The following is a 12553-nucleotide window of genomic DNA, read 5'->3' as shown; positions in this document are numbered from 1 at the left end:
CCCCTTCTTTCTCCTGCTGGTCCAGGCCACCAGCCCCTCCCGCCTCTCCTGCTCCTCGCGCGGGTCCGCCGCCGCCGCCGCCAGCAGCGCCACCTCCTCTGCGGGCAGCCACATGTGGTTGTGCTCCCCTGCATCCGTCGGGGCCCACGTACCGCACGTGGATCAGGTGAGGGGTAGTAGTGAGGTGTGTGGAGAAATTTAGATGTATGCTAGGCGGCGGCAGCGTTGGCGGCGGCGGCTCGTAAAGTCAAGCACTGTTGTAACTGCGTGTTTATCCGTACCCTCTTTTAAATCCTTTGGAACTCCGTACCATAAAAGTGTACGAGGGTACAACCGGGTTGGTAGCTCGCCAGCAGGTCGGGGACCTCAGACTTGCGGCAATAGCGAAGTGAAAACACCACCGCGGGCCAGTGGCAGTAGCCCGGGGTCTGCAAGGGCAGGGGGGGCCCTCAAAACATATCAACACCATCACCACCATCGTCATTATCATTCCGCTCTTTTTCATAAATAGAGAGGAAGTGATTATGCATTGCAACGACAAATGTGTCGCGCCTTAACACGGATTTGTCTTGTATTCATGCACAATGAATATTAAGAGCCATGATGCCCAAAGACACAAACGGACATTTCATAGTTAGCTGGTTATCTAGTGCACGAACCCACCTTTACCCAGAGCCTGGTTCCCGGCGGCGGCCTCGACCCCTGGCCGCCGGGGACAGCACCACTACTGCTGCTGCTAGCTGCTACTGCTACTGCTGTAGCGGCTGCGGAAGTGGTGGCGCCCATCGCCGCTGCTGCCGCGGGTGGCTGGAGCTGCAGTTGGCCGATTGACGGTAATAATGACGGCCCAGATCTCGGCTCTGAAACCGGTACGGCAATTTTCTTCCCGGCACCCGCTGAGGCATTTTCTGTAGTGAAGAATGCAGTTACGAATTCTGTTTGAGGATCTACCTGTACGATATCCCTTGCTGGTATTGCTGGTGCTTCTGCTGCTGCTGCTGCCACTGAGGCCTCTAGTGCCTCATCCTCCGCCACCAGCTGCTCGTACAGCGCCAGTAATTCCGCGTGTTGTGGGACCTGGGGCTGCTGCTGCGGCTGCGGCAGCTGTGGGCTGTTCGGGCTGAGGTCGGCACCGCCGCTGCCAGTGCCAGTGCCAGTGCCAGTGCCAGTGCCGGCACCACACGCCCCCGACGCCCCTCCCGCTGCGTCCCCCGCCCTCCACCCGCCTCCCGGTGGGCGGCCACCGCCTCGGGGAGCGCCACCGCCGCCTCCTGTGTGTGCACCACCATCCACCAGTACCAACACCACCATCAGCATACCAGCATCATATCAGCACATATTAGCACATATCAGCACATATCAGCAGAACAATATCAGCATCATATCAGCAGAAGTGGGCGACATTGTTGCGCATATCATCAACTCCCTGCAGCATGCTGTTACTTGACTTTGAAGTCGGCTGTCGACACCAGCAGCAGCAGCAGCAGTGGCAGGCGAGTGCCGTAGTGCCTTTAGACTGCAGTCAGTAGTCCAGCCCACACACACACACACACACACATCCACACACACACGCACATACAGACGCATATACGGACGCACATACAGACGCACATACAGATGCACATACAGACGCACATGCAGACGCTCATACGGGTCCTTATGTATCCTACTCCGCGCACACACGTATGTTGTGGATTACGTAGAGACGCAATACGAATTCAAACCGCCTACATCTGCCACCCCCAGACTGTCCTGCTTGCCGCTGCCTGCGGCCACCCACCCACCTGCCGCACCCACCCACCCACCCACCCACCCACCCACCCACCCACCCACCCACCTTCCCGAGGCGGGGCGGCGGTACGATGCGCAACACTTGCAGGCACCGGTCCCTTCAGCTGTTGCAGTTAAAGGGTTGTACGGGGTGGCGTTGATGCCGGTGGCGGAGTGTTAGGGACGACGGGCAGCTTTATGTGGTACATAGACATGGGCATCAGGTCGGGCAGCAGTAATAAGAGGGGGCCATAGTGCGGGCTTCCAACGGCGCGAAATGGCTACTATAATGGCGGACTCCCCCCCCTGTAGCTGTATGGCTAGTTTTCTCTATCGGAGGTATGCTCAGGAGACCAACAGGCGCATCGCGCTCGGGCGCTCCGAACCCAGGCGAGCGGGAGAGGAGGCCGTCGACGTCCTCACACGGGGTGCCGCAGTAATGGCTAGTGACCTGACCGTCCACGGGGGGTCCCCTCTTCCACGGGGACTTTTATGGCCGGGGCCCGCATTAGACAGGAACTTGTAACCCCCTTGTAAAATTGTTTGATGAAGGCACATCCCCCGACTTGCTCTGCCCCAGCCTGCATCACACATGCCCTCGTGCCGTGCCTGCACCGGCGCTCACCTCGTTCTGCTTCCCACAAACTCCGCAGATCCACACGGCCACAACTAAATGCTGCCGCTGCTGCTGCTGTTGGATAGGGTGCGGCTGCGCTGTCTGTTCTGTCGTTGCCGCCGAAAGCAGTGCTGCGGTTGCCAGCATGTGCGCCGGGCTGAGGTCGGGCTGCGGTAGGCACAACGTGTGGAAGCCGGTACGGCAAGACGCGCAGGTGACCTGCGGCACGGCATTGCGGAAAGGATGTGGGTGGTGACAGGCGCGGTGGCAGTTGCGGTGTTTCGGTGGTGGGCGAACTGCGTGCGTGGTAGTGGCTGGATGAGGACGCTGGGGCCGCACGCTGCGGCGTTTTCCAATGCCCCATATGAGCGGCAAGTGTTGTGTATATGTATGTATGTAGCTGGACTGTAATGTAAAGGCCGCTCCCCACCTGCGTCCCGCTTTCGCGGCATCCACCGCACTGCGCCTTCCCGCCTTTCCTGCCACCACCGCCACCGCCGCCGCCACCACTGTTGCCGCCACCCCCCTTCCCGCCCAGCGGCTGTCCGAGCGCCACCTCCCGCATCTGCACCACCCTCTCGAGCTCCCTCCCGCGGTCGGAGGCGGCATTAGCCCCCAGGGAGCCGCTCAGCTCAGCCAGGGTGGCAGCGGCGACTTTGGAGCTATGTTGCATTTGGATGCATGGATGCATTGGATGGGCGAGTGGGTGAGTGAGATCGCGAGGGGAGGGGGGGTCAGGTGTATGACAGTTGGGGTTGCGGAATATGTGTAGGCGATAGCGCAGATAGCAGGTGAGGCAGCTTCGACTGGCAGAAGCGGTTGGCAAGAGCAGTTAGGTAGGTAGGTAGGTTAGGTAGGTAGGTAGGTTAGATAGGTAGGTAGGTAGGTACGTAGGTAGGTAGGTAGGTAGGTAGGTTAGATAGGTAGGTAGGTAACGTATTGAGAGCGATGGTGCGTGGTTAGTTAGCCCTTGTTACTCCTAGCTCGGCCGGAAGCACCGTACCGTCTGACAGTGGGCAACAGCAACAAGCAACAGCGTACAAGTGCCGGACCAGGTGATAGGTAGCTAGCTAGCTAGTGGGGGTCAAAAAGAGCACGTTATTGCTGCTGGTGCTGCTGGTGCTGCTGGTGCTGCTGGTGCTGCTGGTGCTGCTGGTGCTGCTGGTGCTGCTGGTGCTGCTGGTGCTGCTGGTGCTGCTGGTGCAGCTGCTTAGGACCTCGACCGGGCAGACGGGATGTCGTGATGAGGGCAGTGATTTGTGCACATCACCATTCAACTCATGGCGCTCAGCAATGGCGCTCAGCAGCCCGCGCTCAGTCGCTCAGTCGCCCAGCTCGCGCTCACCTCCTCGCCGCCGCCTTGAGTGCGGCTAGGCGGACCTCCCTTTCCGTGGTCCAGGACGACAGCGATGCTTGAGTGGCCCACACGTGGTCATGGGAGCCTGGGAAGCGAAATGTTAGTAGGAGTAGGAGTGTTAGTAGGAGGTGCCCGCTAGTACGTGAACGAGATATATGTAGGGGGGAAGTCCGGACGGTCCCATGCACCCAGGCTAAGAACTAAAGCCGAAGAAACCTAAAACCCCAAGAACTAAGAACATACTAAGAATGTAAAAATGTATCGTGATTGCGTTATACGCCGCTTTATAATGAGGTGCAATTTGCGAGGGAGGGTCATCATCAAGAGGAGGAGTTGCTTCATCGCTGTCGGGGCGGTCGCGAATGCGGTCGATACGGAGTGTCCTGGAGTTGCTGCAATCCGGCGATAGCGACATCCTCAGAGCGCATAGCCTCCGCAGTACCAGTGTGGGCGCTGATCCTTATTAATGGTCAGTCACGTGTCATGTGTCTGTTATTTGCCAGTTGTACAGTTGCGCGGCTTACGGCGCCCACACCGACAGCTTCAAGCCGGTGGCAGCAGAAACGTTTAACCGCAAGTACGCAATAATTGTCGTAATGCACGTAACAACAATATGCATGACAAAAAACGAATTTCATACACTTGCGATGATATTTGGGTACAGCTTTCCCAGCTCAGCTCAGCTATGTCATGAGAAATGGTGGGCGACCGTTCGATGTTAAAACTCAACTGCAAACAACAAACAAACAAACCAAGTGCCCTAAGTGCCAGATAATGGAATAGCCGCTATGCGGCGCTGCTTTATAATCAAACGATTGCAAACAAACGGCTCCAGGTAGCTGTTAGACCGTATTTCCCACCAGGTGTCATTTGCTGTACCGTACCGTAAAAATGTACGAGAGTACGACCGGGTTGGTAGCTCGCCAGCAGGTCGGGAACCTCAGACTTGCGGCAGTAGCGAAGTGAAAACACCACCGCGGGCCAGTGGCAGTAGCCAGCCATCTGATAGGTTTGTTGCACGGGGGGCCAGCGGGCCGAGAGGTTGAACCGGGTGTCTATGTTATGTCATACATGTCCCAACCACCCAACCACCCAACCACCCAACCACCCAACCACCCCATCCATATCCCCTGGGGTTCTCCTTGGCTGAGTAAGGCCGGCAGGGACCTCACCTGCTTTACATTGCATTATATTGACATTGAATTCAATTGCCTGAATGAGGCCGTGCTCACATACCCCCGCCGCCGCCGCGGCCGCCTGAACACTGAAAATCAGTCCCGCTGCATCATCACACTACCGATGTCTGTGTGCTCGACATGCCCCTCGCTGCATGGCCCCCGCTGTACGCCTGTTAGTCTGTCTGTCTGTCTGTCTGTCTGTCCTCCGACCCTTCCCCCCCTGGTTCTCAGCCCGCCTGCTCTGTCCGATACCGTCTCCGTCTCCCTCTCCCTCTGCCCTCCCGAACCTCGATGCACACCTTGATCCAAACCCGACTGCCCTCCGCCGGCCGCTGCTGCTCCCCGCCACCGCCCCGACTCCCGCCTCGACTCCCGACACCACCACCAGCGGCGGCGGCCTCCGCCACTAGCTGCAGGTACAACGCCATGCCGCTGCTCATGACGGCGCCAACAGCGGCCGCCGTACCAGCAGCCATACCCCCGGCTGCACCAGCAACGGGAATGGCAGTAGCACCAACAGCCGTAAGGGCAGTGGCAATAGCGGCAGTAGCGGGGCAGCTGCTCGCGGCGGAGGTGGATGCGGAAGTGCCGGCAGCGGCGGCGGCGGCGGCGGCTGACGCGCAGCTGATGACGTGCTGATGTAAGGCACTGGCGGATGAGCAGATCATGGACCCGGCGGGCTGTATCTCGGCGGCGGCGCCGCCGCAGTTCATTGCATTGGTCCCAGGGGTCCCAGCGGTAGCGGTGGTGGGGCAGCGGGGCGCCGTGGACGACATGCCGCCGGCGACCGCGGTCAGCAGCACCGACGGCACCGATGCAGCCGCCGGTACCGGTGATACCTCTACTGGCACCTCTACTGGTGCCTCCGGGGGCGATGGGACTTCGATAGCAACTGGCCCTCCCGCGGGTGGTGGTTTCGGAGCCTCTGCAGCCACGAGTGGCTTGGCAGCTTCTGAAGGCATTGTTGCATGGCCATCCATCCATCCATCCATCCATCCATCCATGGCCGCATGAATTGTGGGACAGCGAAGGAGAAGAAATGGGCGCCGGGGGATGAGGGCCAAACGGTCGGAAGCAGGAGCAACGGTATACATACAAACAAACAACAAAGCACTGCACACCGGCAGAGGGACTAAAGAGTGACAGACGGCACGCAAAGGCAAAACCGGCCAAAGGCTTCAGCCGGATTGTCGCCTGTGTTCTAAGGCCTTCATGTACTTTCTGGCGGACAGGCCGGACAGGAAAACCATATTGGATACATGGCAGATTTCGCTGCCTGCAACTGCGTACCGGTTGTACAAGTGGTGCCAGTATTGATAATGAGTTGGTATCCGGTATATGGGGGATGTACCGGCTGATGAAAACAAATCGCGATTTTGTTTTTGTTTGCACATACGTGCGCTGGGGCAGCACTTTGCCATACCAACTAACCAATCAACCAACTAACCAACCTGATTCACAGGAGCCGTTTGCAGTGGCGGGCGCCAACTGCTGTGCGGTTGCCAGTGAGGGTGGGTGTACGGCAGTAGGTATAGTGGCCATCTCACAGCAGGACGGCTGACATGCGTCATGGAAGGAGGCCGGCGGTGCTCTGGGGGCCTGGATCTGATGCGGGCCTTGCTGCGGTTCCGGAGGTGGTGGTTGTGGTGGTTGTGGTAGCGGGTGTTGTAGCAGCTGTGATGGAGGCGGCTCGCTTACGGGTGGTGGATACCGACGCTGTCGCTTACGGGTGGCGGCTTGACCTGCTGTGTCGGCAGAGATAGCGATGGCGGTGGATTGGACAACGACGTCTCCATTTGGCCGCATAGCAGTTGCATCTGTTGACTGATGCAGTCCACAGGGCCCTCCGTTGTCCTGGGGCGCCGTAGTAGTCGCGGTGGGCGCCGCTAAGGGCTTTGCGCAAGATGCAAGCCGAGGACTTTTTAGATCTGTCAACTTAACATGTGCTTTATCTTCTATTTCTGAAATGTTTCGCTTGCTGCTGGGCTTCCTCTCCGGCAGCTGCGCAACCTTCTGCCGGCTCATCGACCGCGTCGTCACACGCTCGATGGGATTTTCCAACATGGCTTCCGACTAATTACGTAACATACAAGACATTACAAACTAAACATCCTACGATAATAAAGATGGCTACCAGGTCTTTCCGAAACTTGTCACTGCGGCATGCTGGCAAACTATGATACAGTACCCACTGCTATCATTTTCAAAATAATCAATGGGTACATATCGAAACTTCTGAGGGCTTACGTATGGATGTGCTGCCTTGTCGTGCAATTCGGATTTCCATGTGGTTTTGGACTACTTGCGTGTGGTCACCGAAAGGTTCGACAGGTCATCAGGCAAAGCCAATATCCCCGATGACCTTTTTATTGGGTACCCCAGAAACCTCGATGACAAACATCGCCCAGGAACAAGCCACGTGCGCTCTATCCCTCCCCGAAAACATTCACAACTCAACGGAGATCCATCCCCGCCTTTTGTCAAAAACGTGCTAGTTGCTGATGCTGTGGGCCAATCCAATGCAATACCCGCGCATTACACGCTGAGCCCCATCCGGCCCAACGAGGACGCACGTGCCGGGCCATGTAGCTGCAAACCCAAGATCGGGGTGCCTAGTTTACGAACAGTTCTTAATTTGATATTTATTTGTAGCTAGTTTGTGGCGATGTGCGCAGATGCGATTAAGGAACGCTTACAAGCAGTGTGGTTGCCTGGGGCCTATCGTAGAGGCGCACAACGCTGGCCGCGTCTATCAGAAAACTAGCTGTGTTAACAGCAAACGTTTATCTACAGCGGGGCACGTAGGACACAATTGTGTGCCCCCCACGCACCTCCTTCCGGTGAGCGGCGTTGCCTCTCGCGAAAGATGGTCATTCCTGTGAAAGCCAAGCAAAAGCATTCCTGTGGCGGCTTACAAAGCGGAAGTTTGTCGTTTATGGCGCACAAATGTGTGCATGTCTCATATGAGGTGCAGCTTTTACTGAAACACGAGAGCGGAATATCTTTACACACTCGGGGCGTTCGTTCGGCTGCTACGGCTACACAGCGCTATCCCAATGGCGGGCGCAAACCCTTTCGGCCCGAACCGCACAAACCTTGCTGGTCTACTTACTGTACACATCGTATATTATTGCGCAAATGTATGCAGAAAGGCCAGCTGAGTCACAGCTGCGCTTTGCGTGAAATCATTGATCAAGAATCTCACCTCACCTAAAACCCTCTCTAAGTTTGTAATCCCTCATTTTTACGCATTTCAGCGAAATTCTGACTCCTATAAATGATAGCCTTGTAGTGCACTACACCACCACACTAGCGCGCAAACTGCTCAAGGACTATAAACGTACTGGTAAAGCGATAATACGATACGACCGACGGGGCCCGATTCGACCGCTCGACAAACACGGCGGCAATATGTCGAAAGACCTAATCGACACGGGTCGAATGAGGCCCGGACTTGGCCGCGCAATTCAGTTTTCTTGTTCGCTAACACGTGGGCGCCAGCAAAGAGTACTGCAGAAGAAGGGGGAGAGGGGTGGTTTGCGGGTCGATTCCCAGGTTTTCGCTCAGGCGCGTTCCTTGGAAGTTGCCCACGTTGAGGGGTTGTTTCCGCACGTTTTTAAATTTTTAGTTCTGGGTCTGTATTGTTTTATTTTGCTGATGTTCTGATGCCAATGCTTGGTATTCAACATGGAGTGATCACTCCAGGCCCTGGTCAGCACTCACCCACTCAGTGGGTGGGGCCTCCTTGACTTGGCAACAGCTTACTGGGCAACCAGTCGGTTGCAAGCAGCGCTCCTTGCCCGTAAAGACGGTATATGGTCTGCCGTGAGAGGACGATCACGTCCCCAAACCGCGTAAATGTGAAAACGCAGCGAACCACGTAGGTAGTGGTGGTGGTGGGTGGTGACGATTTGCGGAATGTGAATGTGCGCGGTTTGTTAGGCAGCCTGTTGTGCCGGTGTGCAGCAAGGAGTACGCGCGCGGTTAGCCACTACTGCTGAGGGTGCGGGCTGAGGGGCAGCTGGGGCATTTCCCCCCCCCCTTGCAGCGCGACCACCTGGCCCTGGCGTTACCCCTCCCCCAATCCGATGAATACACACAACACAACGGACTGCAGCGTGCCGACCCTCATACAAATTCCCCGCTGCCATCTGGACTCTAATTTGATTAATAAAGCTATTTACGATGTGGGTTTTTTATTACATCTAAGTTTCAATTTTCCACCCACAAGAGGGCGCCTTGAGCAGCGATGCCGGTGGGAAGAGGCGGCACCATGCGGCTAGCCGCGACGTATGTAAGTTAAATGCGCAGCAGCCAGCATTCACACATCCTGCAGGAATTCCCACCGCATGCAATGCACACCACACCACACCACACCACACCACACCACACCACACCACACCACACCGCAGCGCACTGCATCACTGTACATATTCGCCGCCACCTGCCCATGAAGCAATGGCCTGCCTTGCATGTCAGCACGGCCAGCACGGGTGAAGCCGTGGGCGCCCACATGTATGTATGCATGTATGTACATATGTACATATGTAAGTATGTACATATGTATGGACGCACGGCTTTCCACAATATCAGCGGAATGAGGTTTTGTCGGCCCCTCTTCCTCTGGCCCAAACCGTGTCTGGTCTGCCGTACAGTGCCTTGCACGATGACGTCATAACGACCCCGACGGCCTCCAGACGGCGCGAATGAGCCGCATTACATGCACACATGCACAACCTGCCATTTCATGTATTGGGCCTTCTGGGAGTCATACACGACCAAATGCTCGTTATGGGGCTCTCCTCACCGCACCAGGTGCCCTGTCCGCTGCTGACAGAAAGACAAACAGACAGACACATACACACATACACACACAAGTAGCCCCCCTGCGTGTTACCCACCCCGCGCTGTGGGGCTTATGTGCCGGTAACCGTCGTACCACTAACACCGTTGGCCCAGAGCTAGCTCGTTATGACCTGGACCGCACGCATCGCTGTATGCGCCGCCCCCATAACGCTATCGACAATTCAAAGGGGCCATGGTAGGAAGGCAACTTTAGCGGGGTAGCAGTAGTGATGGGCACATCAGAGGGGTGCACGCACGCGACACACCGCGAGTGAGCGACCTTCATCGTTATCGTGAGCCATCATGCCACCGCCACTTCCCTCCCTCGAGGGCCTTCCGGCCCTGCACCCTCGAACACCCCCAACAGCCGCTACACACACACACCACACCAAAACTCATCCCCCCCCACACACAAGGACGATGGATATACCCTGGGTCATGTGCATGTAACCCAAACTCCTGCCACACGCTACGCTACGCGCGGCGCCAGTGATGGGGCATCGGCCTCCCGCGGTTGCGCTATGGATTGCACCTGGCGGGGCACCTGGGGGGGGGGGCCCACCAAGCGGTGAAGCCCCACCACCTGCCACCAAACCCTTCAGTCCACTTGCAGCTGGTCTCCGGCCCCTACTTGGGAGGAGGAGGCTTCCTCGCCGCCTACTTGCGCCCCTTGCGAGACTTACCCCCGCGACCCGACCCTGAGGCAGCTCCACCGCCCCTTCCACCGCTACCACCCCCACTACCACCACTACCACCACCCCCGCCCCGCCCGCCGGAGGGTCCTCCTCCTCCTCCTCCTCCTCCTCCTCCTGCTGCTGCTGTTGTTCCAATCTGAGCTCCGGAATCCGCTACCAACCGCGCCGCCCCGCCCCCACCCCCACCGCCACCATCACCAGCCGCCTCAGTGGCTCGTCCCGCTACCGCAGCCGCCCCGGCACCTGCTGCTGAAGTCATCGCCGCGGTGGCCTCAGCTGCGGCCCCCGCAGCCTCCGGACCGCCCACACTGCCCAGCCCTCCTCCCCCTCCTCCTGCCGGCGCCTCACCCACACCCTCACACTCCGCGTCCTGACCGCCAATCAGCTGGGCAGTAGAGGGTGAAGGTGCGGGTGAGTGGGGAGGGAGCTGAGGGGTGGACGCTGCAGCAGGCGGTACGACACCAGCAGTGTCCGTACCGCCGGCCGCCACAGCTCCCCTGCCGCTGGCAGCGGCGGCGGCGTCCGTACCGCCCCAGGACGTCATGTGAGCGGCAGCGGCGGCCTCAGTGCCGGCGGTGGGTGGGGTGGGGGCTGGAGCGGGTGCTGCTGATGCCCCCCCCGGCCCCCCGGCCGCCGCCACTGCCGCCCCGTTACTGTTGTTACTGCCGAGGCGGGTGAGGTCCATTGCGCTGCCCGGCCGTGAGGTTGTTCGCTCGCTGTCCTCACCGCCCTGAGTAACCCGGGGGTTGCAGCAGCCAGTTAGGCAGCAGCAGGAGGAATAGGAGGAGGAAGTGGAGGAGGAAGGGGGGGACCAGGAGTATAAGGAGGCAGCCAGTTAGACAGCAGCCGCAACACACTCACCAGAGCCGTACCGGTGTGTATATCATGTGGGTGAGCTGGCAGGAGCGCTCCTCTCTCCCCCGTTACTCCCCCCCTAACCCCCTACCCCGGACTGCCAACGCGAGCACAACGCATCCCCTCCCGACCCCCCACCCCCCACACCCACCTGTGCCGCCGCTGTCGCCGCCTGCCGGGCCCACATCTCCGCGTACAGGCCCCCCTTCGCCAGCAGCCCCAGGTGGTCCCCCACCTCCGCCACCTGGCCCAGCGACATCACCACAATCGTGTCCGCATCGGCGATTGTGGATAGACGGTGGGCCACGATGACGGTGGTGCGGGAGGAGCGCAGCTCGGTCAGCGCCGACTGCGACCAGGGGGGAGGAGGGGGGAGGGGGAGGGGGAGGGGGGGAGGGGTGAAAGACGAACCACGTGAAAGAGTGAAGCTGATGCCAGGAGGAAAGAGTGCTCCGCGGCAGATGTACAGGAAGCAGAACTGACCAGCCGGCGGTTGTGAAGAAGACCGAAGACCGAAGAGGAGTAGTGATGATGCAGCGGTGACGACCTACCTACCTACCTACCTAGCTGCCAAGACTAAAATGATCGCGGAGGAAAGCCGCAGTAAAGCCAAGCCGTAAGTTAGAGAAGGTAGGTGTAAAGGCGACGAAAGAGGAATAAAACTGTCGTGAGAAGAGAAAGGGATGACGTGAGCTGTTAGGCCGCCGGCCTGGCGGCGGCATTCAAGAGGCTGGGCCCAAACTGGTTAATAAGGGAAAGGAGGGAGGAAAACCTGGAACATGGCTGCACTTGTACGGCAAACCCATGAGGGCTCCCCTGGCCCACAGCCCACGGATATACATACACGCGCACCTGGATTTTCTTCTCCGTGATGGTGTCCAGAGCAGAGGTGGCCTCATCTGTATGTACGTATGTATGTACGTACGTGCGTGTGTGGAGAGAGGAGGTGAAGGGGGTGAAACGGGGGGGGGTGAGACGGACCCAGCACTCATTCATTCATTCATATTTTATCATTCGTTCGTAGGTACCTACCTACATACATACATCTACAGGAGATTGCAGGTCAGGGAGCCCAGAAAGGAGGGGGGGGGAAGTGGTAGACGACCAAGTGGTCGGGCAGGGGGCGGGGGAAATACACGCGAGCCAGCTGGACTGCAGCCCCCGGACTGCGGCCTCTGACACCACCAGCACCTCACCGCCACTGCCCGACAGGGGGTACTACCCACCCCAACCACCC

General features: G+C 58.5%; 2 protein-coding genes across 2 annotated transcripts in view; both read right to left on the bottom strand.

Annotated features, from left to right (window-relative positions):
- VOLCADRAFT_89771 (uncharacterized protein) overlaps positions 1-8163 on the bottom strand; it is a gene marked incomplete at both ends in the record, with an annotated part of 15842 nt that extends 7679 nt beyond the window's left edge. Inside the window, 14 exons of the mRNA XM_002949326.1 lie at positions 31-128; positions 311-428; positions 664-813; positions 952-1271; positions 1838-1895; positions 2396-2605; positions 2817-3048; positions 3732-3828; positions 4604-4745; positions 5221-5405; positions 6373-6412; positions 6649-6775; positions 7753-7797; positions 8132-8163. Of these exons, the coding sequence (XP_002949372.1) occupies positions 31-128; positions 311-428; positions 664-813; positions 952-1271; positions 1838-1895; positions 2396-2605; positions 2817-3048; positions 3732-3828; positions 4604-4745; positions 5221-5405; positions 6373-6412; positions 6649-6775; positions 7753-7797; positions 8132-8163 (1854 nt within the window). The remainder of the gene's footprint in view (positions 1-30; positions 129-310; positions 429-663; positions 814-951; positions 1272-1837; positions 1896-2395; positions 2606-2816; positions 3049-3731; positions 3829-4603; positions 4746-5220; positions 5406-6372; positions 6413-6648; positions 6776-7752; positions 7798-8131) is intronic.
- A 2260-nt stretch (positions 8164-10423) lies between these two features.
- Positions 10424-12553, bottom strand: part of VOLCADRAFT_59332 (uncharacterized protein) — a gene marked incomplete at both ends in the record, with an annotated part of 11049 nt that continues 8919 nt past the window's right edge. Inside the window, 3 exons of the mRNA XM_002949325.1 lie at positions 10424-11191; positions 11462-11665; positions 12169-12215. Coding sequence (XP_002949371.1) covers positions 10424-11191; positions 11462-11665; positions 12169-12215 — 1019 coding nt within the window. The remainder of the gene's footprint in view (positions 11192-11461; positions 11666-12168; positions 12216-12553) is intronic.

This window comes from Volvox carteri (assembly GCF_000143455.1).
Source record: "Volvox carteri f. nagariensis unplaced genomic scaffold VOLCAscaffold_14, whole genome shotgun sequence".
Taxonomy (NCBI): Eukaryota; Viridiplantae; Chlorophyta; class Chlorophyceae; order Chlamydomonadales; family Volvocaceae; genus Volvox; species Volvox carteri.
The sequence above is the reverse complement of the archived record's forward strand: the minus strand, read 5'-3'. Positions and strand labels throughout refer to the sequence as shown.